Genomic DNA, 27,942 nt, shown 5'->3' with positions numbered 1-27,942 from the left:
AAATGTGTGAAACAGGATTTACCTGGTTTATACTGGTACACTGGCCCTTCACTGGAGCTCTCTGTGAAGCCTGAGTTTGCATCAGTCCCTTCTCCCTCGGACACGCTCTCGGCGCCGTTCCGCACGGGTTCTGCCTCCTGCTCTCCGTTCTCTTCCACTGCTTTTGTTTTCTTAAGCTCACAGGGGTCTGTCTCCAGTTGAAACCCATGGCTCATTTTCTCTTGTTCAGATTCAAGTACTTTGTCACCTGGAAGTTCCTCTTCTACTTTAGGCTGAAGCACGGGTGGGAACACAGGGGTTACCTTAAACACCAAAAGGAAACCAATTAAAGCACATGGAGCAGCTCTTCATCTCCTCCTTGAAGCACAGAACTACAGCACTGCTGCCTGCATCAGGAATACAAACCCCATCCTAAACAGTGATGTGGGGATCTGGAGCAAGCAGGTGATTTATTGATTCATTCTCAGGGATAATTACTGATAATTACCAGAGTGACTGGAAAGATTTCGAGCTGCTGAGAGCGACTGGGATCAGATGGAAGGAATTGTTAAGCCCTGTAGCACAACAGCCAGAGTAAACCCAGCCTGGACAGCCAACCTTGTTCTTTTCCTCTCCCCCAGCTCACTGGCTGCTCTAAAGGGCACGTTGGGCTTGTTTTGGGGGTTCTTTCCTTTAAATGTACACTCCTAATTGGAGCAGATCCCCAAAAAAAGAAGGTAATGTGACAGAGGCACAACTTTGGCATCTCTGTTTCTGGAAGGAGCATTAATAGTACCCTGGCTGTTAATTTGAGAGCTCTCCAAGGACACAGTTTGCCTCTGCACTCAGACAGAGGCAGAGTCTGGGATGTGCTCTGGTGAGAAACCCCAACATGTCCCAGCAAAGGGAAGATTTAACTGAAGATGCTCTAGAGAGGCTTTTGGTCCCTTCAGCTCCCTGAGGGCACCATGCCCCAAAATGCTTTAAGGGAAAGCTCTGAAAAATGAGCACCAATGAATACACAGAGTGGTCCAGGAGACATGACTCCACCAATAAATGATGAAGAGAACACAAAGGGAGCATAAACTTGCTGCTGCAGCCCCAACAGCACCCTTCACTCACTGGCTTCAAAACGAGCACAGGGATGCTTTTACCTTCCTTGGATTATGCAATCCCCAGCTTTTTTGTTGCACACAGGCCAGCTGTCACAGTGCCACACTTTTCATGTGAGCATTTTAAGCATCTATTTCACCCCCAGAAAGAGGGGAAACACATCTTTCCCATTCACAAGGTGCAGGTGAGCCTGTCTGCTGCAGCAAAGCACGAAGCACCATCCACCGAGCCTCAAGATTCAATTTGCAACAAGATGCTTTTAGAGGAGAAAGGTTCAACAAGGTTTGTGGTAAGGGAAAGCTGGGGAGGAAACAGTAGAGGAATAATGAACCAGGAAAAAAGAGTGCAGTGGAGAAGGAATGTTTCTCTGCATCACTTCTGGCTCACATCAGTTTCTATGCAAGCTCAGGGCAGTCTGAGCTGTTACAGTTTGACTCTCCTGCCCCCTCTGTGATCTATTCTAACCCAGCATATTAAACAAAGAGGTTCCTCCTGCAAAATTCATACCAGGGAGATTTTCTTTACTCATCTAATTACCACTGAGGTGCTTTTGCCTGAAAGCTTTGATGTTTTTCTTCCCTGGCTTCTCCTTTGGGCGGTGGTGAGGAAAACTGACCTCCTGTCACGATACAACGACATCACTGTGCAATGACATCACCCAGCAAACGTCACCACAGCAGCCTGAGACCCAAACAGGGCAGCACTAAGGGATTTGAACCTCCTTTTGTCTCATCCTTCACCTGAAGGACAGCAGCTACATGTTCTTGAATGTTGGGAGTTGTTAAACTAAGCAAAAAGGAGGAAAACTGAAGAGCTTCAAAAGGCAACAGCCTAAAACAATGGGGAATGTCACAGCTCTCTCTGCCCACAAAAGTCTGCCCTGGATCTTTAAGACACAACTAAGCAGCAGTGTCTAAAATACAGTTTTGAGAGAGCAACACCTCATCACATCTGGATAAAGCAAGAGTGTGGTTCCCTCTTACCTCTGGTTCTGCCTCTATCACCTCCTCAGTGGCTTGGGTCTGGTCTTTTGGTTTCTTCCACATCTTTGGTGCAGTTACAGCTGTTTGGGCTGCAATATAAGTGTACATCTATTACAACACTCAATTACACAGAGCCAACTTGGCTGTGGGTGATGTACTTTCCCTCTCACACACTGGTTTTCCACGTAGGAAAACGAAGCTGTCGCAGCCTTTGCAGAGGGTTTGGTTCCATACAACTGCTTTTTGGTAGTAACATGATCCTTGGAGTGACATTAAAACACAGTGAATTGTTTTCCAAGTTGCTCATTCAAGCTCAAAAGGGTACTTGTGGTAGCAAGGAGTTTATCAACAGCATAAAGATCATGCAGAGGGAAAGAAAACCTTCAGAAACTCTTGTTTGGGAAAGATCCAGGTGTTGGCTCACAGTGGAAGTTGTTCTGAACATATTTATTCTCAAGGAGTATTATCATGTCATAATGGTAACCATAAACCATAACTAGGAACAAGCCCAAATTTCCCATATCTCAGGCAAAAGGACAAGTCCTCCAATCTCACAGCACCTCTGCTGAGCTGGATTTAATCTTCAGTTCAAAAGCACATTAACAACTCCACCATTCATGAACTTCCCTGGCCAAGCAATTCAAAGGAAACACCACACAATGTTTCTCAGATCAGCAGTGATTTACTCTCTTTTCCCTCCCAAAAGGATCAAAGAAACCACACAGTCTATCAAGAGGTGACAGAAGCACAGAAGCCAATATGCTCAGACTGTGCTGCAAGTGCCACCAGTCCAAGCCCTGACACCAGGCAGCACATCTGCATATTTAACAGGGCACATAAATGGCATTGATTTTGTGACTGAAGTTTACTGCAAACACATTTCCAGCTCCAGCCTTCAGTTTCTAGCAGATACTATGGAAAACACCCCCAGCAGGCACTTCTTTGATCACAATGAAACACAACTTTGAAAGGGTTTTCTACCCTTGAATGAAAAGTGTTAACAACTGCTTGTTTTGTCCCAGTGGGCAAGGAGGATTTGCCATGTTCACACTGCCCTGAAAGATGTGTGTGAGCCTCAGCAGCTTCTTAACAGCCTTTCCCTGTTTGGAGGGTGACTATGGACTTGCAGCAACACTGTGTGCTGTGGAAATCAGACCCTCAGAGCTCTGGCCCCTGCCCAAAGCACAACAGGTGCTGGGAGAAGATTTCTATCTTCTTGTAAAACACCACAAAAGCAAAGGTTCTGTAACAATAAAATAGTCTAATTCAAATATCCAAACACTATGAGGTTGTTTAGAGAACTGATGGTTCATGGAAGAGCTGGAAAAATCACCTGGGTGTCCCAAAATCCAGGTCCCACACGGCTCACGCAGCACATGACAGAGGAACTCAGACCTTGAACTAACCCTGAGGCTTGAAGAAGAGTAGAGAAAGCCAAACAGGCACAAAGGGTAAAAAGGCTTTGCCTTACACAGCCAGGGATCAGCTTTTATTGCTGCTCTGAGGTTAAGAACAGCTGAGTTACCATCTTGGGGTGAAATGGAGCCGGTGTCCACACTGCCCCAAGCAAGGCTCCACAGGTCCCTGCACTATGACCTGGTTGTAATCTAATGAACATTCAGTGCTTTTCAAAAGCCAACCTGCTGTTTTAAGGCTAGACATCAGGTCCTACTGTCAGGATGGAACACCTGCACCTTCAGTGATACCATTTCCATGCTCTTTTCTTCAAGGAGGGGTCATGTGTGCCCAGTAATGACCTCAACACACAACTCCATTGACTAACCCCCACGTTTTTAATATGACACAATTTCACTCCATTATGTTATGGAAACATCAGAGAAACACAGAATAGTGGGGTTGGGAGGGATCTTTAGGGCTCCTCCAGCCCAACCCCTGCTACAGCAGGTTCCCCTGGCTCAGGGGGCACAGGAACGTGTCCAGGTGGGGTTGGAAACCTCCTGAGAAGGAGCCTCCACACCCTCCCTGGGCAGCCTGGGCCAGGGCTCCCTCACCTCAGCACCAAAGGAGCTGTGTCAGTGGAACTGCTTGTGTCCCAGCTCATGTCCATCACCCTTTGTCCTGTCACTGGGCACCACAGAACAAAGACTGACCCCATCCTCCTGACACCCATCCTTTAGGGATTTATAGGTGTAGGTAAGGTCTCCTCTCAGCCTTCTCCAGGCTGAACAGCCCCAGGGCTGCAGCCTTTCCTCCTCACACACATGTTCCATCAGACAGCAATCTCTTCTTTTCCTCTTTCCTTCTTGTAATAGCCATGATAGAAAGATGACATCAAAGGCATCCAGAGCATGTCCTAAAGGCTTCAGCTCTCTGGTAGCACTGCCTTCTTTAGAAACTCCACTCCACCAACACAGTCTTTCCTGTTCTGTTCCCTGAGAAGCATTGGCTCCCTCTCCACAGCCAGCAAAACTACTAGAGAAAAGCCAGAATTTAATAACAAAGCAACAGCCTGTCGTTGGTGACTTTGACCTGGTTTTAGTCAGAGTCACAGGCCCAGAGCTGAGGTTCTCTCTTGATAGTATCTGGACTTTTTGCCCTTATAATGAAGACATGTATGAATGAATTCTTTCTGTGTGCTCTTGCACTGTGCAGATAAAAGCTCTGCCCATCCTGGACACCTTGAGATAATGATTCCTGAGCAGGCAGGAATGAGATGTGCTGCCTGCACACTCAACAGAGGGAATGTGTCCCTTCTAATCCCACACTCCAGAGTGCTCAGAACAGAAACACAGCAGCAAGAAACCAGGTACAACATTCTGCTTGCAGGAATAAAAACCCCTGCACTTCTCAGTGGTTTAATGCTCTGAAACCCAGCAAATCTTCCCCATTTTGTAGGGGAGTAGATGCAAGACCAACGATGCTGATGAGCAGGCTACAGATCAACCAGCTACTGTCAGACACTGAGAGCAAACCACTGTGATGTTCAGTGTGCCAGTTAACACAGCTTCAGGCTTTTTGATAGAGTGAAGTGTAAAATCAAAAGGAAAATCAAGCACACTCCAATTTCTGCACGACAAGAATGCAGATGCTCCTGCAGACACCCTCTGACCATGGAGATCTGGCAGAGAAGAGACCTAATAGCAGTGGAAAAGAAAGAGCAGGGCTTTCCTTGGATCCCAAAAGGCTGAGCCCTGCCCAGCTCCAGTCTCTTCCTCCTAATGCTGACAAATTATCTTTTCTTGAGCTGTAAAAAACAACAGCTGGAGAATAAAGATGTTTCATTCAGGGAGTTGTTTCTCTCTCTGAACAGAGCTTGACAAAGCAAGAAAGCACAGTATGGTTTCTCTGACTGTTACATAGAAGGTGTGTTCTGTGAAGCACTTGAGAAACAAGCAAATCCTCTCCATCAGCCTTGAAAAGCTGTTGCCTTCATTGCAAAAATATGGGATGTACATGCAAGTCTCCACAGCCCTGTCCTGCCATGTCAGGGGGGAGGTGGATGTCATGCAGAAACCCCCAACATTTTTAGGCAGCTCAGGCTGTAACTATGAGAGCATCACTCAGGAGTAAATGCTGCAGCAATTCCATTATTCTCTGAGGTCCTGGGTCTCAGGAGTCTCTCAGTTGAATCAGATCAGCTACTATTAAAGGGAATAAAGCAGTGTGATTTGTGACCAAACTGCTCTAAGCACACACTTCTGCTGAGAGCTCCAAAGAAACAGCATTAAAAGCCACAGAGCTCCCGCTTACCACCACGTGTTGGAGAAGTTTCCCCTAGCCCAGTCTCTACTGTATTCCCAGAGATCATAAAAACAACATTCTTGGCCTTTAGTCCAAGGAGAAAAGATAATAGAGCCTTTACTCCTTGCTCCTCAAGTCCAGCATCTGTATTTCCCAGTGTATGGGACAGACATGCAAACCCTGGTTCAGCTCAGATGGATGCCTGAAGCAGCTGTCACCTCCAGGTTACATCACTTAAGTCTCTCCCTCTCTCCAAGGAAGAACTGGAAAATCATTGCTCAAAACCAGAAAGGTTGGCAGAGAACTGTAATACAGTTGTACATCACTAAAGAAGGGATAAAGCACACAGAAAATGACTTGGAGAGTCTTTTGCTTTCCTTGAAGTACTGAGCTTCAACAGCAGTTTCAAGTGATCTTGAGAAATCTTTGTTTGTTGCCAAAGTCAATGCATTGGCTAACCAACATGTGCTGGCTGGTTTAATGCCATTACAGCATTAAAATTCATCTTCTGCATAATTAAAAGCCCCAAAAGCTGTAAGTACTTTCTTTTCTTTTTGGTAATTTAAGCTACAGGACATTACAAAGCCAAGTAATAACATTGCAAGCTGGAACCCATCTGGGTAAAGCCTTATTTACAGAAAGAGCCCCATTCCTCTGCTTTGTAAGGAAATTGTGTTATGAAGTAGCTCAGAATGAAAGGACAAGTGCCAGAGCAGTGAAATGACCCAAGTAAAACAAAACCAGGGAAAGATTAACAGAAACAAACCACCTCCAGAGCTCTGTGGTTGGGTCAGTGAAGGGATCTCTCTGGTCTCCTCTAGATACTGGATTTTATTTAGGATCCAACACATTGACCCAGGGCAGCATTACACAAATATGGAACCAGGCCAACCTCAGCTTTTCATTCCACTGAATCCACAGCAGAGAGCAGCCTGAGCTGCTGCTGATGCCATCACACACCCATTGCTTGGGACACAATGAACTAAAACCAAACCCCACCCCACAAACATCACAACAAAACACAAACCTGCTTCACCCAATTCAAAGGGTGGCTTTAAATAAACAACATCTCAGCTGCAAAAAGGGGTGTAAAAGACACATTTCAATGCCTTAGCACTGCTAGGTGTGCATAACAGCCACCACTGTAGTCCCCTACAAGCCAAGGGGGGATTTAACTTCTTTGCCACAGTTTCACTTGCAGGAAGTCCTGAAAAAAAGCACCAAAAGTGCCATTTTCTGTAGAAAATATGGGAAATAAAAAGCCAAAGGTCTATCTGAAGCCATTAAAAGCCAAAGCAGTGATGAGATGGGAGGTTGAAAGGACAGGCAGATGTCAGCACTCAGAGAAGTGCCTGGATTCTACAGAAATGGCATTTTTTAGTCATTTGTAACAAGTCCTTTTGCCTCCCAAAGCAAAGCATCTTGTTTTCTGAAAACCTCAAGAACAGTGGGATGAGAACAGCTGAGTGGAAGGGAAATTTCACTTCTGTGGTACTTGGGCAAAGGAAAACCCAGACACCTTGTTCATTAAGGCTGAGCAGACTGAGATGTGTGACACTCGGTGCTTCAGCCCTTGGGCAGAGCTCTAACAGTTCCTTTCATTTACCCCCAGCTGGTAACATCATGATATAGTTTCATAGTTGAGAAAAAAGCCCATCCTACCCATTTCCAGAAGCTGCTGGTTCAGAAGGTTCACCCAGAGGACTTTTGAGGTCTGAACCTTAAGTCTGGTTTATAGGAACAGGTTGATAAATCCAAAGCAACAGCTCCCCAGACTGAGTGGTCACCTTGGAGAGAACATCAGCAGTGTGCTTTGAATTCCCCTGTTAACAGCACTTGGGAGTGCTGCCTCAAAATGCTGGCAACCCAGCCAACCTTGGGATGCACAGCTGAGGAGGCTGCCTCCTTTATGAACAACCCTGAGGGTGTTTTTGTCCCTGCACAGACCTGCATCTCACAGTCACACCAACTGTCATGCAGCACCGTCAGATTTGTTCTGTGCAGATAGGAATGAAGAGGAGAAAAGCCCTTTCCTTCATCCAGCTCTTCAGGACATGCAACCACGGTGCCAAATGCTTACCTGGGACAGGACTCTTGCTCAAGTTTAAACTCAGAGCCTCTGTGCTCTCCTCCAGTTGTCCATCTGCTTCTGGCTCTTCCTTCTTTTCAGTATCTTTTACCTCTTCATTAAGAGTAGTTCTTGTGCTCTCCTCTCCTTCTAAATCTCCCTGAACAACAGGGAGGGCACTAGGAGATGGAGGAGGAGGTGGAGAAGGAGTTGTAGTGGTAACAGCAGCAGCAGCAAGAGGAATTGGAGGAGAAGGTGGTGGAGGGCTGGGAGGTGGGGTGGGAGGAGGAGAGGGAGCAGTGTGAAGAGCAGCACTGGAACATGACACGCTTTCCACTTCTGCTGGAGGTGCTTCTGGTGTCTCCAACTCAACAGTCAATGGAGCAACTTCTGCCTGGGCTACATCTGCTACGCTCTCTGCAGCAGTTCCTTTTTCACTAACTCCATTCAATTCATTAATTAGATTAGTACTAGCAGTCACTGGAATATCACTAGATGCTACACTACTAGGCTCCTGGCACGCCTCGGCGTCAGCCTCTTCCGCTGGCGAAGGCTCTGACGTGTCCGTGCAGGGTGTGGGATTAGATATAGGCATTGCCTCCTCTTTTGGGGAAGCTAGTTCACATTTCTCCTCTGAGTCAGCTGTGAATGTGGATTTACTAGGAAGGGCCAAGACAGCAGCAGCAGGAACAACTGCGACTGGAGCCAGCGGGGTTGGGGATGGAGCAAGAGGAACTTCTGGTGGCGTTTCCACTGAGGTGGCCTCGGTTGTTTGGCCAGCTTGATCTTTTTTCTCCCCAGCAGGTTCTGGTCTGAGGACTGGAGAGGAAGGTTTTAATACTGGATCTGGTTTTGGCTTCTCTTCTATAAAAAGGGAAAAAAACCAAAAGGCAGCATTACAAACAAGTCAGTTCCATCCTCAGCTGTACATAAGCCCCCTTGGTTCTCCTTGTCTGCATTCTGCATTCTTCCAGAAGCTCCAAGGAAGACAGCAGAGGCACCTGAAGCTAACCTTACAGCTCAAGGAAAAGTCCAGACAGGCTGCAGCTGGCAAATCTGAAAATGCAACCACTGCTTCTAGTTTTCTGAACATAGGCTTTGCAGCCAGCAGCCACCCTTTCCAGAAAAGGCTGTCTTACAAAACCAGCTCCATTACCTCTTGATGCTTGTGGCCTAAGGGTATCAAGCAGGGTGAGAAGAGCACTACAAAACATGCACATCTACCAAAACCAAACTCCAAAACACGGTGCACACACAAGTCCCTGTGCTTATCTTGGGATTAGCAACAGACTTTAGGATACAATCCCTGCCAGGATCACCAGGCAGCTCCCAGATGTCCCAGCTCTGCTTCACACACATGTTCCCACTTCTTTTGAACTAAGTATGAGCCCAGACCTTTTAGGAAGCTCTACAGGATCTCTCTCTCTGCTACACTCTCTCCCACCTCTGATTTGATGGCAAGATGTAGACTGTAAGATCTGGCTTAGGAAAGTGCCTTTGTGCTACAACTCCACAAGACAGATGAGATGGAGTTGTCAGAGTCAATGTGAAGGGGCAGGGGCTCAGCTCCTCATCACCAGTGTGGGGAGGATCAGCTTGATCTGTCCTTGCTCCATCACTGCAAAATGCCTTGAGGGTTTCTGAGCACTGAAGCATCAGGAAACCCCTTCAGGACACTGTCACAACTGATTCTGGAAAAGCCAGAGGCACAGGCCTGTTCAGATTATGAAATGGAACCAACCCTAAACCCTCAAAATCCAGGTACAACTGAAGAGGTACAGCTTCGCTTGGTCTTTTCCAGCTCTGTTGCCTTCTTATTTGGGGCTTATTCAACTGATAGGCTGAAGGGAAAGGGCTTTTGAAAGAGAATCCATCCAAAACTGCTTGGACTATCAAGTCCCATCTTTAGGAACAGCTGGAGCAATGAAGAACTTTGCCTCTGGCTGCTGAAAGCCCCAGCAGAGCTACAGTGAGGACCACAGCCAAAGCAGTAGTTTACCAACTTAATGAGGCATGTAGGGAGGTGGCTTTGAAGGAGGATGACAAATGAGGATAAAAACAAAAAAGGGAGAAAGTATCCCAACAGCTGATTTCAATTCTGAAGGCTCCATGGAAGAAAAAGGACCCAGGAACTGGGTTTAGTAAAAGAAAATGCGTCACCTCACAATTCTGGAACATCCTTTGCAGAGACCTCATGGAGCATTCCTGACATTTCCAGCTCACTATAAACAACTGCCTGGAGTCAAATGAGATTGCTCACAAAAAAAAAAAACCCAGGTCTTTTGAACTGTGTAGAAAAAACCATCCTGAGAGAGAAAAACCCAGCACAGCCACACAACTGCATTGTAAACCCAGTGGTTTAAACACCCTTCCTTCAAACTGCACCTTATTTGGCCAAGGTATTAACTGCTGATAGGGGCTGTGTGTGAAATGGAAGGAGGAAAGTGATTTAAGGAGGGGGGGCTTCAGAAGAACAATGAGCAGATTGGGCTCAGAACTCGAGCAACCATCACAGAGAACAAATCTCCAAGGGCTGGCAAAGGAACTCATCCCTGTCAGTTAGTACAGAGACAGGCACGTGGAACAGCTCGGGGTTGGGAAGGGGAAACAAAAATCAATGCAATTGATTCAGTCTGGAGAAGAGGAGACTGAGGGGAGACTTCATTAATACTTACAAGTATTTAAAAGGTGGTTTGTCAAGAGGATGGGGCAGCATGTTTTTCTGTTGTCTCAAGTGATAGGACAAGGGTTGATGGACATAAATTGGAACACAACAAGTTCCACTGGCACAGGAGGAGAAGCTCCTTTGGTGCTGAGGTGAGGGAGCCCTGGCCCAGGCTGCCCAGGGAGGGTGTGGAGGCTCCTCGGGAGGTTTCCAACCCCACCTGGACACATTCCTGTGCCCCCTGAGCCAGGGGAACCTGCTTGAGCAGGGGCTGGGGCTGGATGAGCTCTGCAGGACCCTTCCAACCCCCACCACTCTGGGATTCAATTCATCCAAACCCAATCAGATCCCTTTTTCTACACACGCCAAGATCATTCCTCATGTTACATTTAGCAGGCATTCACTGGCCACTTGGCTCTTCAGGGGGAAAGTTTGTCCAGGGATCATTTCTTTAATGTCTCCAGATAAACACAAATCCTTCTAAATGTCCCTGAATGAGAAACACTTCCACAAAGCCAGCAGGATGGCCACTTGCTATCTCCTCCACATGAACATCAGAGAGGGAGAGCTGCATTGCTGGGTGCTTGTTGGTGCCAAAGTTCACCCAGAGCAGTGGATGGAGAAGATTTTACTGTTTCTGCTTTGCAGTGTTTATCTGAAAATAGTCACTGGGCTGGCTGCCATTTTTCCATCTTTTGTCCTGATGCAGCCGTTGGGAGGCGGCACCGGCCGGGGCTTCGCTGCCAGCTGATGGAGCACATGGTCCTGAGTCACAGTGTCAGAGGAGAGGCTCAAAGCTTTCCAAACCTTGGGAACTGACACTAACCTATTCTCCACAAACCTCTGTGTGTGATGCATGGCAGGATTTGGAAAGAGGTTTTTTTAAAACCCTGCTGCAAACATCCCCCAGAACCTGTGTGAGCCGAGTGCACACGGACAGCTCTGATTTCATGCACAATTATACCCTGTTACCTTGGCCTGCAGCCAGGTTCCTGCACTCTCTGCCTTCAGCTTGACCTGAATTCTCCAGCAACATCTTTGCCTCCTGCAGCCTGGCTGATCTAGATGTACCAGGGGCACCTAGAGATGAGGTGCTGAGGGATATGGTTTAGTTCAGTGGTGGGTTTGGTGGGGTGAGGTGAGGGGATGGACTCAATGAATTAAAGGTCTTTTCCAACCATAATGATTCTGTGGTTCTACAGGAATGCCAGCTAACTGCTTGCCCTTAAATCATGCCACTTCTTGCATTATTATAGTAGCAATTCCTATATTCCTCCAAATCACATCTGAGCTTTGAAGTCTGCAAAGTCAGAAGCTGCTTTAAAAGCTGCAAATGCCAAAGGCTTTGTCCTTTAAAGAACAACCAAGGATATTAAACACAATGCAATGCCAAACTCAGCCTCACTAATGACTTCAACACCAAAATAACAGGTACTGCAGATACTCTCAGTGAGAAATAACAGAGGCCAGGGCTGCCAGTACAGCACCATGTGCTCTGTTCCCCAGCCCAGCCAAGGGGCCAAACGCTGTACACAGCTACAAACACCTGCCAAACGATCACTGAATAGCACAAAATCAGCACCAGAGCTTTAGAATATGTTTCAATTGATGCAAATGAGCACAGGAGGTGAAGGGCAGAAGGGAGAATCCGACCCACAGGATGACCAAGGCAGAGAGGTCTTAAGGGAAGCAATAAAGCTGGTTTTAATGAGCACTTGCCTAAGCAAGCCATGCAAACCTACCCATCACTGCTCCTATTTTGGAACAGAAAAACAATCCAACATCAGGCATAAAATGAACCATTATTTGGATACCTTGGCACTGGTTTCTGGGAAGATGTGTCCCCTCCCAGCTCACCAGCCCAGTTTAAAGACATCAGTTTAAACTTCCTTCACCTTTTAACTCGCCCTGTGCTGGGACTGACACCAGCACTGCTCTCCCTAACCCTCAAGGCTACAGACAAAAGCTAATGGTGTTATTTCAGGGCTTGCTCTTTCTCCTCAATGCTTATATAAATGTGCTCTTCAGCAACATTTGGAACAAGTGTTTGACTCTTTCTGGGATGGAATGGAGATAAACACTGAAAGCTCACCAGTGGTAAATCCCACTTCAAGCCCTGATTTCTGTTTAACCCAGCACATTCAGAGCTGTGTAACTACCTAAAGACTTCCCTCCAGTCTTCTTACAGTTGCCTAAAAAGGGATTATGTTAAAGAGAGAAAGAAGGGGGAGAAGATCCACATGTCCTGGCAATTCATCTTCTCATACCCAGGGTTGAAAGACCATGATGTGAAGTGTTGGGATTTTATGGTGCAGCATCAACTTGTTCAAAAAGGCAGATGCACTTGGGTGCCTGCATCACAGTCATCAGCTTTTCAAGTGCAGCTCAGTGTGCCTGGAGTGAGCCCTGGCAGGGAGCAGGACTGGGGCATGTCAGCAGGGAGGGGACACAGGGCAGGATGAGCAGCTGCACCAGGGCTGAGCAGCAGCACACAGCAAGGAGTCTGTGAGCTGCCTTTGGCCTGTGTGGTCCCAGGCTAAATGTTAAACCTGCCACAACTTTTTCAGCTGACAGAGATGTCTGAGTTGTGCACAATGATCTAGACAATGACAGAGTCCAGATTCAAGGGGGAGATGGGAAAACATGATCTTTAAAAGGTGGAAAAGGATCTGGCACTGTTAGTCAACAGCAGTTGAACAGGAGCCAGCAGCGTGCCCAGGGGGCAACAGGGCCAAGGGCAGCCTGGCTGGGATCAGCAGTGGGGTGGCAGCAGGAGCAGGGCAGGGATTGTCCCCTGTGCTGGGCCCTGGGCAGGCTGCAGCTCCAGGGCTGTGTCAGTGCTGGGCCCCTCACTCCCTGCCACAGGGACACTGAGGGGCTGCAGCGTGGCCAGAGCCGGGCACAGAGCTGGGGAAGGGGCTGGAGCACAAGGGGCTGGGGAGGGGCTGAGGGAATGGGGGTGTTGAGCCTGGAGAAGAGGAGGCTGAGGGCAGCCAGCAGCACTCTCTGACACTCCCTGACAGGAGGTTGCAGGGAGCTGGGGGTCGGGCTCTGCTCCCCAGCCATGAATGACAGGACAAGGGCAAATGGGCTGCAGCTGCCCCAGGGGAGGTTGAGGCTGGAGCTGAGGCAGAACTGTTTCCCTGAGAGGGGTGTGAGCCCCTGTGCCAGGCTGCCCAGGGAGCTGGGGCAGTGCCCAGCCCTGGAGGGAGCCCAAAGCCCTGGAGCTGAGGTGCTGAGGCTGTGGGTCAGTGCTGGGCTGGGCAGGGTGAGGGCAGGGCTGGGATTCAATCTTAAAGGTCTTTTCCAACCAAAGTATTCTATGTCTCTATGAAAAGGTTCCTTTTCAAGTATTTGTAGTCTCTGCAGCAGTCCAGAGATGTATCTGTGGGACAGTCTGCACTGAAGCAAGACCTTGAAGTCTACAGCACGGCTTCATTCTCAGTAAGTTTAGAATTACAAATCAGCCTCAGGGATATTTCCTTTTACTTTCAAGCAGTGGCCACACTGCTGTTTGTGACTTCTGAAAGCAAGAGAGGAAGCTTTTAACCTCTTTTCTAGAGCTGTGCTTCTCTTAGGTTTAGATTTCCTCTAGCAAATACTCTGGGAAGGGTGAAAAAAACATGTCTCCACAGGCTCAAAGTTTACAGGTAATGCTGACAAGGAAAAGATGACACTTCTTGACACATTGCTTTAGGCAGAATCCTCAAACACTGCAAGGTGGTGAAGAGTGGGGAAGCAAACAGTGGTGTCAGCTCTGTATTCCCACACCATGGCTGTTAACACACCAGCAGTACACACAGCATTAACTTTTTAATAGCCTTTAGGTGCCTATAGAATTTCAGTGTGGGAAGAGACTTGGCACACTCCATCCTCTCTCCTGGGACATCCTTTCTTCAAACACTGGAGAAACAAACCCTCGACATATCTCAGTTCCAATGGATATTCTTAGACATGAGAAGGAAATGGAATCACTTCACAGAAGTCCTTCCATCCCTGTCATTTCTACTGAACTCAGCAGTGTTTGTCATGAGACACTTTGCATGCCAATGTTTGGGGTTTTTCTAAGAGAAGCCTCCTGTGTTTGGTAGGACAGGGAACATGAGCAGCTCTGCAGGAACCATGAGATGCTCCTTACGTGCCATTGCTGTGGCTAAAATTGTCCAAATGATACAAAACCTCTCTGGCTAAGAGCATTTTACTGACAACACACTTGGCTCTGAAGGATGGCACATGGGTGAGAGGAAGCTCACACTTCTAGGTGCCCTGAAAGAACCTTTAGGACATTTAAGCTTGACTAGAATTACTTTTAAGCAGTTCCACTTTGGCAAATTTCAATTCATTCCCTTAGCAACACACTGTTAAAAACCTTGTACTGGAGGAAAAGAAGTCCCTCCCCTCCTCTTTCTGCTGATTGCTTGTCTCCAGGCCAGAAATATTCACATTAAAACAAGAAAGGAGGAGAAAAAAAAACCCACCTCACCAAAACCCAAAGACTAAAAAGAATCAGGAAGGAAATGTCCATCAACAAACCTTGCTTGGGGTTGCTAGTCGCAGTGAGGGTGGTGCTGGCAGCGAGATGGGTGTTCTCCACAGTCCCATAAACCACAGGGCTGTGCTCAGGGACCTGGCTGGGCAGCTGCTGGGATTTGAAGTACAAAAAAGGGTGATAATGAGCGTGAGAACAGAAAAACTGGCAACATGGAGCACGAGCAGGTGGGGAGACGAGAACAGGGTGGGATGGGAGAGGAAAACAAAAGGCAAGGAAAATAAAGAGAGAAGACACACAGAGCAATTGAATAAATTCAAAAGGTACATGGGGAAAGGAGAGGGAGGAGAAGGCAGCAGGAGAAGGGGGAAAAAGAGACAATTACTGTTAGCAACAGCCAGAAAGAGCAGAGCACAGTTATTAACACACTTTCTTCTCTGAATGCTTCTTCCAAGAGAGGCACAAACACTTGTCCATGGAGTCTGCCAAAAGCCAGCCAGACACCAAAAGGCTCCTGGATCTCTCTGTAAGGTAAGTTTGCATCCTGCACTCAACTCCTTGTGCAGTTATTTCAAGCACCTTCTGATATTTCTATGTCTCTTTCTACAGAGAGAAGGTGTATGCATGAATACTGTATATATGCATCTTTATGTATCATAACCAGGATACATCTATCTGTACATATATGGATAGGTATATATCTTACACAAATACTTGTATATGACAGTGGAAAAATCATCTGGATTGGTTACAGCTGTGTGGTTGGAAAAACCCACAACATCCAATGTCTTCTATAAACAGACTTATGGATGGTACCTGCTGGGTTGAAAGAATAAAAGCAACTGTGCCTCAGTCTACAGGAGAGCAGGAGGAGCTGGCTCCCAATCAACACAGAGTGAGCTTGAGATTTACTAAATATAAACCCCAAAACTGCAACATCAGCAAAAGCACAAGACAGAAAAAGCCACAGCCTGGTACACAGACCATATATCTTATCTCCACCATGGGACACACTTGTGTTCCCAGGGAGGGTGTGGAGGCTCCTTCTCTGGAGGTCTTCAGAACCCACCTGGACACGTTCCTGTGGGATCTGATCTAGGTGGGACGTGCTATGGCAGAGGGGTTGGACTGGATGATCTCTAAAGGTCCCTTCAAACCCCTTCCATTCTGTGGTTCATGAAGTTTTCATCAAAACCCCCTGTACTTTACCTCTGAATTTAAGGAAGGACCTTGTTTAAGACTAGGTAACTACATCAAACTCACTGCAACTTAGAGGTAAAGCTCTGGTGTATGTTACAGTGAGCACAGATGGGGCAAATCAACTATTCACATCTGCAAACTCCCCTTAAAACACACATCAGGGACCATGGAAACAAGAAAAATAACTTTAAAATTAATACTCTAGAAGTGGAAAGCCACACAGCTTTTTGCAGGTGGCTGTTCTTATCGAGCTATCCATCCACGCTGATTTCTCAGAAGACTGACAGAAAAAGGGATCCTGAAACAAGCAAAATAAAGCAGAGTGCCCAAGAAACAGGTGTCCAGTTCCTTCTCTTGGACAGGCTGTCAGAAATCCCCTTTATTTCCCTAAAAAAAAAGAAACTCTCTGGCAACGTGCTCTTCCTGAGACTCTTTTGCTGGTTTCCTCCTCCTGTGTCCAGCTTTTTCAGCCCTCACATCTGAACAGAGTGAATTATCTCCAAGATGCTATTTTTATACTGTTCCAGGCAACAGAAAGGTAAAGGAAAGCTCTGAAAAAGCACATCTGGAAAACTCAAAGCTTAAGTAAGCAGGGTGAAGGGTTGAAATCTTATTTGGGATTGTTTCTCTTCCAGGAAGGAGCCTGATGAGACGGGGCCTGACTCTGGATGAAGAATTGCATCTTTACCTCCAGCCAAAGCTGAAGGAAGCCAAAGAAAACAGTTTTACAAATGAGCAGGTTTCAAGAACTCTTTTCCCCTCAGCAGATCATTAAGTCTCATGTTATGAAGAGTTCAGTGGTGGGGGGAGAAGGGAATGTGATAAGAATCAGAGAAACCAAAGGGGACCAAGGGATGAGAAACCTGTAGGCCCAGAAACGCCTTAGGTCAGTAAACGTGTTTACTTAAGAAATCTGGAAGACATCCATTTATTTTATCTTGTACAAATAGTATTTAAGTCCTGACCCTTACAGGATTGCAGCTTTAAAACACAGCATTCAGAGACTTTCTAGGAATAAACCCTCAAAACTGCCCTCTTGATTTACGATGCTGAAAGAGTTGCTCTGTGTCATTCCACCCTACCCCGGCCTGAGGACTGAGCAAACAGGAACTGTGACAAACTCATTCACACTTGCAAGGGGTTTGTCAGGAAAACAAGAGCATTTTTTAACTCTCTAAAAGGTGATCTGCTCTGGAAATCAGTGCTGAGTATATCCCAGAGCCAGATACAACACGTGGGCCTGGGTTTTATCTTCCCAGCAAAGAAAAAGAGAGTGTGACAAAGATCATCCTGCTAGAAATGGGTAAATATCATCTCCTCTTACTGCCAGCTTCTCCTCCAGGAACTTTAAAGCATTTCAGCAATTAAGCCACCACTGTGGAGGTGCTGGAAGATTCCACCTGATGCTTCGACTCCAAAGCAGGAGGTATGAAAAGCACGGAAAGAGCAAACGCCGTGCAGCTGGGAGTCATGGCACTCAGGCTCATCTTTTGAGCATTCCAGGAATGTTTTGATGTTAACCACTTCATCTAGTGAGAGAAGAGGATGCTTTGGGTTTGTGTTAAAGTTTTAGGTTTTGAGTCAGTTAAATAAACAAACAATGAAAGACTGGAAACCTGTTCTAATAATGAAATGGTTTCTCTTCCTAATGTATCGTTTGAGACAGGGAATGGTCTGCAGTAGTGGCTTCCACACACTGCCTGAGTGAGTTTCTCCCTCCAGGCTTGTCCTATTTCAATAATGAGATTCCAGACTCAGATTACTGCCTGTCAATATAAAAGCAGCACTTTTAAAATTTAGCAAACCTTCAATATCATTGGGCTGGGACTCACAATTCTCAAGCTCAGTGATGACATGACTGCATTTTGAATGTTCGACCAGATGAAACCTCACTGAACCCCATGATGTGCAGGGTTTGATACAACAGTGTACTGGAATAAAGACAAAAGTGATGATGCTCCCCTTGCACCTAACTCCAGGAGCTGCCCTAAATTGTTAGGTATTTTCATATGAGGCTCACACTGACTCTCTGCAGCTTTTGGGGAAGGGGAATCCAAAGAGCCATGGCATGTTTCAAGCAAAGTTAGGGCTGAATATTTAAATCTTACTAGTTTTAGACCAGTAAATTGTTACCAGCTGCCACTACTGGAATTCAGCTATTAAGACACTACCTAATTTCATCCAAGATACTATGCTTGCTCTAAAGGGATGAACTGGAGATGCTGTTGGGACAATAAGTTTGATTTTCCTGGATTAAGTGGGCTTAATTTTTCAGTGATGTTACACTAATGAACTTTTTCTGGTGAGCACTATTCCAGAGCTCTTCTGTGATTAACAAAAGTGGTTCCAAGTACCTAATCAAAACGAAGCCTGGATATTAAACAATGAAGTATTTGCATACCTTACTGAGAGGAGATGATTGGACATCACTGCTGTGCTCTGCATATAAATTAGAGCTGATAAAAATTCATGCTTATTAACCTCCTCTTGATAAACATTTATTTCGTCCTGTTTGACTTAATTGTAGTATCTTAAAATAGATTTCAGAATGCAAAAACGATCTGGGAAGTGCCTGGCTTAGCTGCACCATGCATAAACACAATCTGAAACCTTGGCTGCTTTCAGCTCTTCCACAGCTTCTCATGGGGAAAGTCATTTAGCAGGAAGCAGTGGGAAGAAGATCTCCCCAGCGTTCATGTGTTTTACATCACTAGTATCTTCTCTTATGGAAAATGCTTGGAAGAAGTTTAATTGGTCCTATATGTAACCAGCTCTCAGCCCTTCCAGCTGTGGTTGCAAATCATCACACCTCTCTCTGGCGGAAAACAGCTTGTTCCAGTCTTGCCTTGCAGACCTTGTTGCAGAAACGTGGCTAGCTGGGAGCTGGTTGAGCATGGGGCTTTGCTGCTGCTTGCTCATGGGGGAGACCAGGAGGAGAAAGTAGGTGATCCAAGGCACATGGTGATGCCTTCACACAATAGAAGGATTTGATTGAACCAGGGGAATGGCCAAAAGCCATAATGATCCCATTGGTCTTAACAGAGAAGAGATTTGCAGGCCAGGCTTTTCTTCCACCTCAGTGATACCAGTTACACTTTGGCTCAGCTGTAACCTTGAGCTCCCGCTCGAGCACAACAGGTGTCTCAAGGCCAACTTGTGCTTTTGCCTCAGCACAGGCAGCAGAAAAACTCCCCAGATGCAGAAGGGAAAATAAGGTTTAAGATCAGAAAGGGCTGTTTCACCTAAAAGCTAGTAAAAACTGATGACATTACACAGGGAAGAACTTGGAAGAAGAACTTTGACCCCAGCCTCAGCCAGGCTGCAATCTAAAGCCCACCCGTCACTCAGAGAACCTTCATGTCCTCTGATCAGACCCTCAGCCAACAGACAAGAACCTCTAACAAAACACAGGCAACTTCCAAACCACAGAGTTTTTTCTCCAATTGTTCAAAAACTTTTAAGTTGAGCAGCCTGTGGCTTAGCAGCATCTCTCCCAAAAGAGGAGGACAAAACAGCAAACAGCAGCACTACCAAGGTGGCAGCTGGGGAGAGCACAGAGGCTGCCACGTGCCTCCTCCCCATCTCTGATGCTATGGAGAGATCAAGGAGACATCTATTCTTCCCATTGAAGGTGAGGAAGGGTAGTCAGAGGCCAGAAATCATTCTTCTAATGAGACAGCACAGCCTCTTCCAGTCCCAGCAATTCATGTTGTGGTGGACTTACATTCCTGCCAGTCTGAGAGTGCTCAGGGCTAAAACAGACCTGGATTTCCAATCTCCTGACATTACACGTGGACTTCTCAGGTGAAGCAGGATACAGAGACTTTGAAGGGGTGAAACTCAAAGGTGGGGGCAAGAGGAGATTTATGAGTTATGGAAAATGTTAGTTGAGATAGTTATGCTTCTCTGGCTACATCAGAAAAATGCATTTTTAAAGGTTGAACAGACAGATTAAATCTGTGATAGATTTATCACAGTCCTGAGCTAAAGTCATTCTTTTTACTCTAAAGCAACACCACTAAGGCAGAAAGAGTATGAACAGTGATGCAGGTGTGTAATCAGTCATGTGTGTGGTATGGACTTCCCTCAGGTACACAAGTCTCTAACAGAAACAGCACATTTCTCTCAGACACATTGGCTCCTCCTTTAACACTGAAGGTCTTTACAACTCCTGAACTCTGCTGCTGAGACAAAACCAGAGATGGAGAATATGTGGCAGCACTGCATACAACTCCTGAACTCTGCTGCTGAGACAAAACCAGAGATGGAGAATATGTGGCAGCACTGCATACAACTCCTGAACTCTGCTGCTGAGACAAAACCAGAGATGGAGAATATGTGGCAGCACTGCAGCTCTGCATTTTGTAAGCTACAGGCTGATAAAAATGAGCAAACTTGGAGGGGAAAAAAAAGTGATCCTTGAAGAATGTTGACATTTAGGACCATCCAGGTACCTGAGGAGCTTTGTGGTGTAGATGGAAGGTACAGGAATTGGCTCTAACAAACAGCAAAGCAAAGCAGAAATCACTGGTAGAAGGCTATGTGGCCACTTTATTACCTGAGGTGGAGTAGGTGTGGAAGTGGGTCTCACAATGGGAGGTGTTGGGTTCCTGCTGCCCCCTCCAGACATTATTTCTTCTGTTATATCTTTGCCTCCCTGGTTTGGATCTCGGATTCGGATCTGTGGTATTAACAAAGAAATCATTCAAACAAGTTCCCCTGTTACAACACTGACCTTGGGGTCAGCATGGACAGAACATAATCCCATTGCATTGAGTGGGAGATGCTCTGGGTTCAGCTGGTGCTCTGCAGGAATGTTGGGTTTTATCTTGGTAACCTGAAATTCATGGTATGCCATCCCTTCATCTCAAACACTAATGTAATCAAAACACTCATGGACCATACCAGTCAGGTCTAAACACAAACACCCCAGTGTGTGACCCTGTAACTCAGAACACCATCTCCACTGGTGGAAAGCAAGTTCAGCTTAGAAAACTGAGCAGACAATTTAACTACTGAACTTGCCAGTCAGTAGAAAGTGTAAGAATAGAAAAAAAACCCCATGTTTTACCCTGAAATGAAGTTCACTGACCCTGCCAACCCAGCTGCTGGTAAAGACAGAAAGAAACTCAACTCTTTCTGGTTTTCCCTTCCACACTGAGAAAAGTGGTAGCAACAAAAGGGAGGGAATCAACCAAAAAGTACTGAGAGAGGGAAAGGGAAAGTGCAAGAACAACAAACTGAAGTCCTAGGAAACTCCTCAGCAGTTTTTTTTAGCTTCTTCACAGTCCCAAAATAGAAAGGGAAAATATCTTCCAAAGTAAAACACTTGAGAACAGACTCATTTGAATCCTCGATGGACACTTGGGCCAGTCTGTGTCCCTGAATCTGTGGAACACTCCAACTGTCTGGGTTAACCTGAAATAAAGTGTTCAATCTCCAATATAAGGATGAAAGACTTTAATAAACTTGAAGACAGTGCTATTGTTTGGCCACTTTCTCCAAAGCTCTTGGTTGAACTCTACATAAGCTGCATACAGGAATGTCTGTTGTGCTGAGCACAACACACAATCACAAGCAGATCCCAACACACAATCAAATCCCAACAGACACAATCAACAAGCAGATCCCAACACACAATCATCAAGCAGATCCCAACAGACAATCAACAAGCAGATCCCAACAGACAATCAACAAGCAGGTCCCAACACACAATCACAAGCACGTCCCAACACACAATCAACAAGCAGGTCCCAACACACAATCAACAAGCAGATCCCAACACACAATCAGCAAGCAGGTCCCAACACACAATCAGCAAGCAGGTCCCAACACACAATCACAAGCAGGTCCCAACACACAATCACAAGCACATCCCAACACACAATCACAAGCACATCCCAACACACAATCAGCAAGCAGGTCCCAACACACAATCACAAGCAGATCCCAACACACAATCACCAAGCAGATCCCAACACACAATCACAAGCACGTCCCAACAGACACAATCAACAAGCAGATCCCAACACACAATCAACAAGCAGATCCCAACACACAATCAACAAGCAGATCCCAACACACAATCAACAAGCAGATCCCAACACACAATCACCAAGCAGATCCCAACACACAATCAACAAGCAGATCCCAACACACAATCACAAGCAGATCCCAACACACAATCAACAAGCAGATCCCAACACACAATCAACAAGCAGATCCCAACACACAATCAACAAGCAGATCCCAACACACAATCACAAGCAGATCCCAACACACAATCACCAAGCAGATCCCAACACACAATCACCAAGCAGATCCCAACACACAATCACCAAGCAGATCCCAACACACAATCAACAAAGCAGATCCCAACACACAATCAACAAAGCAGATCCCAACACACAATCATCAAGTAGATCCCAACACACAATCAACAAGCAGGTCCCAACACACAATCAACCAGCAGGTCCCAACACACAATCAACCAGCAGATCCCAACACACAATCACAAGCAGATCCCAACACACAATCAGCAAGCAGGTCCCAACACACAATCAACAAGCAGATCCCAACACACAATCACAAGCAGATCCCAACACACAATCACCAAGCAGATCCCAACACACAATCACAAGCACGTCCCAACAGACACAATCAACAAGCAGATCCCAACACACAATCAACAAGCAGATCCCAACACACAATCACAAGCAGATCCCAACACACAATCACCAAGCAGATCCCAACACACAATCAACAAAGCAGATCCCAACACACAATCAACAAAGCAGATCCCAACACACAATCATCAAGTAGATCCCAACACACAATCAACAAGCAGGTCCCAACACACAATCAACCAGCAGGTCCCAACACACAATCAACCAGCAGATCCCAACACACAATCACAAGCAGATCCCAACACACAATCACAAGCAGGTCCCAACAGACACAATCAACAAGCAGATCCCAACACACAATCAACAAGCAGATCCCAACACACAATCACAAGCAGATCCCAACACACAATCACCAAGCAGATCCCAACACACAATCAACAAAGCAGATCCCAACACACAATCAACAAAGCAGATCCCAACACACAATCATCAAGTAGATCCCAACACACAATCAACAAGCAGGTCCCAACACACAATCAACCAGCAGGTCCCAACACACAATCAACCAGCAGATCCCAACACACAATCACAAGCAGATCCCAACACACAATCAGCAAGCAGGTCCCAACACACAATCAACAAGCAGATCCCAACACACAATCACAAGCAGATCCCAACACACAATCACAAGCAGATCCCAACACACAATCAGCAAGCAGGTCCCAACACACAATCAACAAGCAGATCCCAACACACAATCAACAAGCAGATCCCAACACACAATCAACAAGCAGATCCCAACAATCACAAGCATATTCCAACACACAATCACAAGCATATTCCAACACACAATCACAAGCATATTCCAACACACAATCACAAGCAGATCCAGAGACAATGTCTTTCCAAGGCTGGAAACCACTCTGCTTCTTTTAAAGTCAGAAACATATCAAGTCACTAACTGCAGAAGGCTTTTGTGACTCATTAACTTCAGCATGGTGTGATGTTTTCCTGACTCTTTGGGTTATGGAGACAAATAAACACACACATGGTACTCAGGAGCTGACAAGACGTGGCCTTCTCTTGTTTTTTAAAGAGTTTTTCTACTAAAACATTTAATTAACCACAGCAACAAGGACTCGAGGGCTGGCATGAATTCCTACCCTCTTCTTCTCCTCCTGACAAGTAGTGAATGGCATTGAAACATGCTTTCCTTATCTGAAAGCTTGTAGTACTCCAACACTTCAGCTGCACACGGGTATATACGTATCTGTGTTTGATTCTTCTGTAATTTCTCTCATTTCTTCAGTTGCAGCACCAATTAGCAAACTGAAGGAGTACAAAAAAGCCTCTCAAGCATTTATAAAAACCCCAACTTTGGCTTTTCTGCTTCAAAGAACTTGGCTTCAATGGCACAAAACTGTCTTAACCACAGCTGAGCCTTTGATCTAAACATTTCTGCATTTCAAATGGCACCAAGGATCTGTCTGTGTCGTGTTTTGGGTACTGAGAAGAGCCTCTTTGGACTGAAGAGGATGGTGAAGAGGTGGCAAAAGATTTGCATCACCCTTTGCTGACAGCAGCTACAAAAAAAGGCCTTTTCTGGCAAGCCCAGCTAACATGCTGTTCAGCTCTTGCAGCTTCCCAAATCAAGAGTCAGCTCAGGTCATCTTCCAAAATCCACACATATATATAAAAACAAATCCCCTCTTTCCCCCCCATACCCCAGGAAACAGTTCTTCTAATGTTTTCAATCCCCTCTAACACATACAGTGATGCTATTTCCTTTTCAGTCACTTAGAAATGATTCACAAGCTCAAGTTCACCCCTAATCCCTGTTTAAATGTTACATTCACTTGGTGTGCCTTTACTATTCCCAGCCATCATCCACTTGCAAATGGGTTTAAACCCCAGTAATTCACTCTCACCAGTGAATTAGGAATAGAGCCAGTGTGGTCTCCAAACCACCCACTTGCATAATGTCATGTGTTTAGCTTCTTTCAAGCCTGTAAACATGTCAACAATGGTTTTCTGCCATTTCCAAGACATAACATTGAATCATCTCTTCTCTTTCTTTTCAGTTTGAGACAATTCCCAACTGATCTGAGTCTGTTCCTTCCAACCTGGCAAAAACATTTTGTCTGGCTTCAATGTCATAAACTTGGAGCAGGGAGTTCCCAGGGAAAAAGTGGAAATCAGGCATCCTCAGAGCATTGTGCAACCTGTGGCAACACCTGTGAAAGGTAAGATTTCTCTCTCTGAGAGGATAAAGCTCTGTTTTAAGCTAAAGATCATGATTCATTTCCTTGCACCTCACAAGCAGGGCAGGTCCCAGGTGGGATGTAGCAATCCTTGACCATCACATACCGTTTTTTTCTCTCTTTTAGCTGGTGGAGGCTGCTGCTGCTGTGTAGGCACAATGATGGGTGCTGACTGATACACTGGCTGACTTGGGTAGAAAGGTGTTCCTGGGAGAGGACAAGACAGAAATGAGAGAGGAAAATTCAGTTCATCCATTAATGAAACAAAACCAAGTGTAAGAGAGGTAAAACCGGCCACCTCCTCCTCGCTCCCTTCAAAAACCAGAGCTTCTAACATCCACCTGGCAACAGGTCTGTGTTTTGTTCTTCCCCACTTCAAATCAAACAGAAGCTGTGACTCCATAAAGACAAGCAATTAAGTCCTTTTTTTCCCCTCTCTCCATTAATAGAAAAACCCATCACGTGCATCCACTTCTGAGAGGCTGCTGAAACCACCAGGGCATGAGAAGTGGCCCACCCTTGGACTCCTCTGACTGACAAACAGGTGGGTTTGTTGTTAGGTTGGGGGGTTTTATTTTTGCCTTTGTAGAATAATTCAGTCAAACCATTACAAAGGATTTGCAAGGTCAAGTGCAACCTGTTTGAAAGCATAGCTAGGAAATTTAATTACAAGCAATGCTGCTGTCATACTGCAACATGAGAAAACACACAACCATTGTGACTCCTGCAAAATTGCACCTTGTTGTTGATTATCATAATATCAAATAGAGTTTCATTATGTTTTAATGAAATAAGACTGGCTCAAAATGACTGAGTGCTTTAAAAACATGCCAGACACCATAAAGATGGCATAGCAGTGCTGTCTTCTGTCCATGCAGCAGCTAGCAGGGTGTAAGCTAGCAACCTGTAAGATGGTTTTGGGTTTTTTCCACCTCCTAGGCATGCATGTGAGATGGATTGCCTCCTTGCATCACAGAATCACAGAGTCTGAAGGGTTGGAAGGGACCTGCAAAGCTCATCCAGTGCAACCCCCCTGCCAGAGCAGCACCACCTAGAGCAGGGCACACAGGGACTCATCCAGCTGGGTTGGAATGTCTCCAGAGAAGGAGCCTCTAGAACCCAATCTGATTTCTTCTTCAACTGAACTAAAGGTCAAACAGGAATGAAAAAAATCTGTGTTGTGTCTGTAACTCAAAAGGGAGGTTACTACTATCTCACAGCAACACTGAGGGTGGAAAAAACCCTTTAAGCTCAAGGAGTCCAACCATTCCCCCAGCACTGCCACAGCCAGCACTGACCCACAGCCTCAGCACCTCAGCTCCACGGCTTTGAGATCCCTCCAGGGCTGGGCACTGCCCCAGCTCCCTGGGCAGCCTGGCACAGGAGCTCACACCCCTCTCAGGGAAACAGTTCTGCCTCAGCTCCAGCCTCAACCTCCCCTGGGGCAGCTGCAGCCCATTTGCCCTTGTCCTGTCATTCATGGCTGGGGAGCAGAGCCTGACCCCCAGCTCCCTGCAGCCTCCTGGCAGGGAGTGTCAGAGAGTGCTGCTGGCTGCCCTCAGCCTCCTCTTCTCCAGGCTCAACACCCCCATTCCCTCAGCCCCTGCCCAGCCCCTTGTGCTCCAGCCCCTTCCCCAGCTCTGTGCCTGGCTCTGGCCACGCTGCAGCCCCTCAGTGTCCCTGTGGCAGTGAGTGAGGGGCCCAGCACTGACACAGCCCTGGAGCTGCAGCCTGCCCAGGGCCCAGCACAGGGGACAATCCCTGTCCTGCTCCTGCTGCCACCCCACTGCTGAGCCCAGCCAGGATGCTATGGTCAATGAAGCCAGCTCAGCACAATGTGATTTGCAGCTTCAAAGGATGCATTCCTCAAACTTGAAAGCTGGAAAGCAAAGGCTCAGAGCACACTCCCCATCTGCAGGCTCAGCATGAAAACTTTACTCTCTTGAAATCCCAGGCAGGCAGGTGAAAGCAGAGAGCACTGCACAGCACTGCCATCAAGCTGCTAAAAAGCTCAGCCTGCTGTATTTGCTCTCAGATGTTGCAATTAAGGTGGCCTAAATGACTCATTAAACTTTTCATTTGGAGCTTCATGGTAGGCAGCACGATTCCAGACCTTGCCTCAGGGCACAGAAGCCTCTGTCAGAGTCCCCACAGCTTGGGAAGTGAGAAGCCTTCTGCCTCTCTCCTTAAAAACAGCCACAGAGCCTCAGACTCTTCAGACTAAGGCTTTGGCCAAGTTGGCCAGGTGTACAACATCAATGTGGGGGACAGGAGAGGAAAGGAGTGAGCCTGGGAGCCCTGCAATGTGTTAATTATCTTGATTTCTAGTTTCCTAGAAACTAGATCTAATCAGATGGGCTGTAACAGGATCCCTGTCAGAGCTGAGCTGCAGCACGACTCAAGGAAGGAGTCTATGAGAAATACTTCAAAAGAAACAGATCTCCAAAAGCAAGAGGAACTTCTGGGAAGAAATACAGCTCCTGTGGCAATGAGCCAAGTGCATTTTTCAGTGCACTGCTCTTTGCTCTGCACCCTGCCTTTTGATCCTTTCCAGCTCAGCTGCACCCAAGTTTTATTCTCCTTCCTTTCTATTCATCATTTCAAGGTCTTGGCCAATGGAGCACAGAAACCTGCTGATAGAAAAGAGACCTTGGGGAAACTGAGACAGTCTTTAGAAAAGGTACTGTCCACCTTCCCAGCTTTTGTCACCTGCAGTATTTTCCCCACATCACAGCCCCAAGCTGCAAGGATTTGGATGTCTAACAGCCACAGTGGCTACAGAAACCTGAGGTTTAGGGGACAGGCCACTGCCAGCAGCATTATCCACGTCTGTCTTGTAAATTCAGTTGTCTCCTA

At 46.4% G+C, this 27,942-nt stretch overlaps 1 protein-coding gene across 8 annotated transcripts in view; it reads right to left on the bottom strand.

Moving 5' to 3' along the window:
• Positions 1–27,942, bottom strand: part of EIF4G3 (eukaryotic translation initiation factor 4 gamma 3) — a 165,054-nt gene that overhangs the window by 45,295 nt on the left and 91,817 nt on the right. For 6 of the 8 annotated variants that reach the window (XM_062013190.1, XM_062013184.1, XM_062013187.1 and 3 more), the window contains 6 exons: positions 25,193–25,293; positions 20,758–20,880; positions 15,044–15,152; positions 7,858–8,709; positions 2,076–2,164; positions 23–302 (listed from right to left, as the gene is read on the bottom strand). In XM_062013190.1, coding sequence (XP_061869174.1) covers positions 23–302; positions 2,076–2,164; positions 7,858–8,709; positions 15,044–15,152; positions 20,758–20,880; positions 25,193–25,293 — 1,554 coding nt within the window. The remainder of the gene's footprint in view (positions 1–22; positions 303–2,075; positions 2,165–7,857; positions 8,710–15,043; positions 15,153–20,757; positions 20,881–25,192; positions 25,294–27,942) is intronic. The other 2 variants (XM_062013185.1, XM_062013192.1) reach the window with 1 other exon arrangement.

Source organism: Colius striatus, chromosome 21 (assembly GCF_028858725.1).
Source record: "Colius striatus isolate bColStr4 chromosome 21, bColStr4.1.hap1, whole genome shotgun sequence".
NCBI lineage: Eukaryota > Metazoa > Chordata > Aves > Coliiformes > Coliidae > Colius > Colius striatus.
The sequence above is the reverse complement of the archived record's forward strand: the minus strand, read 5'-3'. Positions and strand labels throughout refer to the sequence as shown.